Raw genomic sequence first — 3,460 nt, 5'->3', positions numbered from 1 at the left:
GACTGTACTGATCCAGCCGCGACGACTACGAAATTCAAATAGGGGATCCACTAGTCCCCCCCCCCCCCCCCCTCCACCATCGCTTTGCCGACGATTATGTTTTCCACCTTTTAGACAACTTACCTCCAATCATAACAAACAATATTTTGTTTTGGATACTGGCATACGTTTCACACCACGGCATTCCATGCGTAACGAAATACTTTCCTCGTTTCTAAAAAACAAATTATTAGAAAAAAATGTACTATCATTTTCGTTTAAATCGTACGTTCGTTTAAATCATGCGCATTAGATTTTAACGTATATACATATATATGTTAGATACACATATTTAATGAATCATTTGGTGTAACATCTGCGTCAATATTCTTCCAATTATACATACATACCCTATTAATATTTCGTGCTGTGCGGAATATTTTTTAATTGCTATCTTAACGCTTAATTCTTCTTCTTTTTTAATCTGTCACTATCCCTTAAAGAATCTTTGTTCTTCTCATTGTTCGCCCTTAAGAAAGTGCATATAATGAAGTTAACAAATTCAACGAATTCGTTTGGTCAACAAACGTTTCCTTGATATCCTATGTTCCTCGTGAGTACTCGGTTTTATTCTTGCTACTTCAGAATTTTCGATAGTGCATTCTATAATAGGAGAACTACATCGTGATATAGAAGAATTCAATGATTTTTGTCGGCTTTTCTTTCTTCTTGTAGAATCGTTCTTTACAAGAGATAAACGTTTTATCTTCATCCCTTTTTGTCCAGACTTTGTTTTATCTCGTGGTACACATTTGTAAATCGACGAAGTAATATAACGATCGTTTTTCTTTTTACTCGAGCTAAAACAGTCAATATTTAAATTAACGATAAAGATATTGAAAGAAAAAGAGGTAGGATATAGAGAGAAATAATAAAAAAAAAAAAAAAAAAGAAACCAAAAGAAAAAGAAAAGAGAAGAAAAAAACTCGAGGACTATAATTTTTGTCGTTACGAAAATTGCAAAATTTATGTTTCATATCGTGCGAAACAGATTTTTTTGTTTTAATGTATTTCGAAACTAAATGATTGTGCTCACCTATTTGTTTCTGTAAGGAAACAGGTAGATCCATCCATTGAGCTTAAAGAAGAAACAGGAAATCGTACTCTTTCGGAAAATCTATCGATCATCTACAAAAATGAAATATAGATCCTTAAAATAATATCGAATAATCGTATAGGTCGTATCGATGATGCATCGTTGTTGTTAATGTACTCTTGCGATTAAAAAAGCTAATAGAGCTTGCGTGACGATCAACGTGGTAGTCATGACATATGCGATTACAACGATCCTAATTATAACTGGACTGATAACTTCCGCACAGCCATTTTCATTGATACTTTTAATATCCTTATCCATCATCTCGGCATGTACGCATGGTGTCATCGAACGTAAACTACAGCAACTAAATGGTACTCCGCGATCTCGAAATTCTTCATCAGATATTCTATTATCATAAATCATTTCATCACGTGATGCATAATCTGCCATCTAAAGGACAAATATATCATATTGTTTATCTTCATATTTTTAATTTAATTGATATAAATCAAAGATTAAATATAAAATAAGAAAAACATGGAAGAGAGAGAGAGAGAGAAATTTTTATCCTACCTGCCAATCGAAAAGAAACCAATCGGTGTAAGAAGTATGCCCGCAACATTGGAACACAAGTTGTAACTCATCTATTGCATATTTGTACGACGCCATATTAATGTAAAGATGCATAGAAGCGTTGAATATATTTACAAGAGTTTCCTGTTTTACGCTAATGTGATATCCAATCGAGATAAGGGTCATGATATTTAGGAGAACGCAAATCGTTATTACGAACAAAAGGCATTTAAATAGTTTTTTAGGTTTCGAACATCGCGGCATTTTATATCTGAAATAATTGTGTTACACGATATGCACGATATACATATGTGTATATATATATGTGTGTATATATATATATATATATATATATATATGTACACGTGTATGGAAATCTAAAGTTACAAGGACAATTACTAAAGACATCTAATATATCAACATACACGTCATATATATGTTTTACTTTACGATATTTTATGCATAAAATAATTTTATAGCGTACGTATGTACATATTTATATATGTATTATGACGAATTTTTAAAGGACAAAACAAACTTATACGTATCAACGTACTTGCGTATAATACGAACAGCTAACATAGCTGTTGGCAAGCCAACGATAATGTCGAGCAAGGTGAGAATAACAGGACGTAAACCACCAGCGAATCGAATCACTTGCCATTCAGCTATTATCTCCAATAACAACATGAAAAAGCGTTTCATTTCGAAGATAGCCAAAGTGAGGGAAACACCGTAAATGAATTTTCCCTCCCAACCACAATTGCAAGCGAATCTTTCGTTTTTTCTTTTTTTAAATATTATCGGATCGGAACGACCGCAGTCACAATTCCACGGAGCCTTCGACATTCAATAACAGATTAGAGTATTCCACCACGGCTACTTATTGGATCTTTTTTTGATATAAAAATTTTCTTATAATTGATATTAAAGCGATTAATCTTATCCCATATCACTCCTGTAATTTAAGAGATAATCATCGGGATGGATATTACCTATGAACGAAAAAGAAAGAAAAAGAATTTAAATATTACGATATGATATTATACAGATCTTATATGAAATATTAAGTTAGCTAATAAGTAACGTCGATAATTTAGTTAGTTTCTTAAATAAATTTATACAAAGATATTGTATATTGGTATGTCAATATTGATTTGGTCAATAATAAATGAATAATTATTATCGATAAGTATAACGTTAATGAATATAATAATGAAAATTCACGATATTCCAATATAAACAATACCGTATCTCTTCAATATTATATATATATATATATATATATATATATATATATATATATATATATAATATTCATGATTATTTATTACATTATATATATATATATAAAATATATAAAATATTGATATTAATTATTAACCAAGTCAATACTATCAATCATATCGTTAACGTAATTAATGGATCATATAAATGAAGCTAAGTAAAATATTTTGAATTATACGTACATATACGACATATAGGATTATTTAGGTGCTTGCGTTTTACTACAAGATATTGTTAAGACGTTATTAAAAACGATATGTACGTAAGGGCCATAAACCATTTTTTTTCTTTTTTCTTTTTTTTTACCGTATAGAATATTTCTCAAGCTAAATTTATTTGTATTAAAAATTCTCGTATAATAATAATATCGTTAGATATTACCTTGACAAAACAAAAAGCGTACTAGACTCTTTGGATATTTTTATCGGTCATGCGAGTTTGTTTTCCTTCGATCGATCTCCGTAAGACGGCGGTTTATCTCTCGCGCAGAGGAAGAAAAAAAAAGAAGGAATAAAAAAAAAA

The 3,460-nt window shown here is 30.4% G+C and overlaps 1 protein-coding gene across 1 annotated transcript; it reads right to left on the bottom strand.

The window, feature by feature from the left end:
- Positions 1-86: 86 nt before the first annotated feature.
- On the bottom strand, positions 87-3,404 carry LOC124957124 (tetraspanin-6-like). Its single transcript, XM_047513844.1, has 6 exons — positions 3,121-3,404; positions 2,208-2,646; positions 1,652-1,922; positions 1,076-1,528; positions 390-839; positions 87-214 (listed from the first exon to the last, which is right to left on the bottom strand). The coding sequence occupies exons 2-4, from the start codon at positions 2,498-2,500 to the stop codon at positions 1,244-1,246; spliced, it is 849 nt and encodes a 282-aa protein (XP_047369800.1). The 5' UTR covers positions 2,501-2,646; positions 3,121-3,404; the 3' UTR covers positions 87-214; positions 390-839; positions 1,076-1,243.
- Positions 3,405-3,460: the final 56 nt, after the last annotated feature.

Source organism: Vespa velutina, chromosome 24 (genome assembly GCF_912470025.1).
Source record: "Vespa velutina chromosome 24, iVesVel2.1, whole genome shotgun sequence".
NCBI lineage: Eukaryota > Metazoa > Arthropoda > Insecta > Hymenoptera > Vespidae > Vespa > Vespa velutina.
Note: the sequence above shows the minus strand (reverse complement) of the source record. Positions and strands in the feature narration are given on the sequence as shown.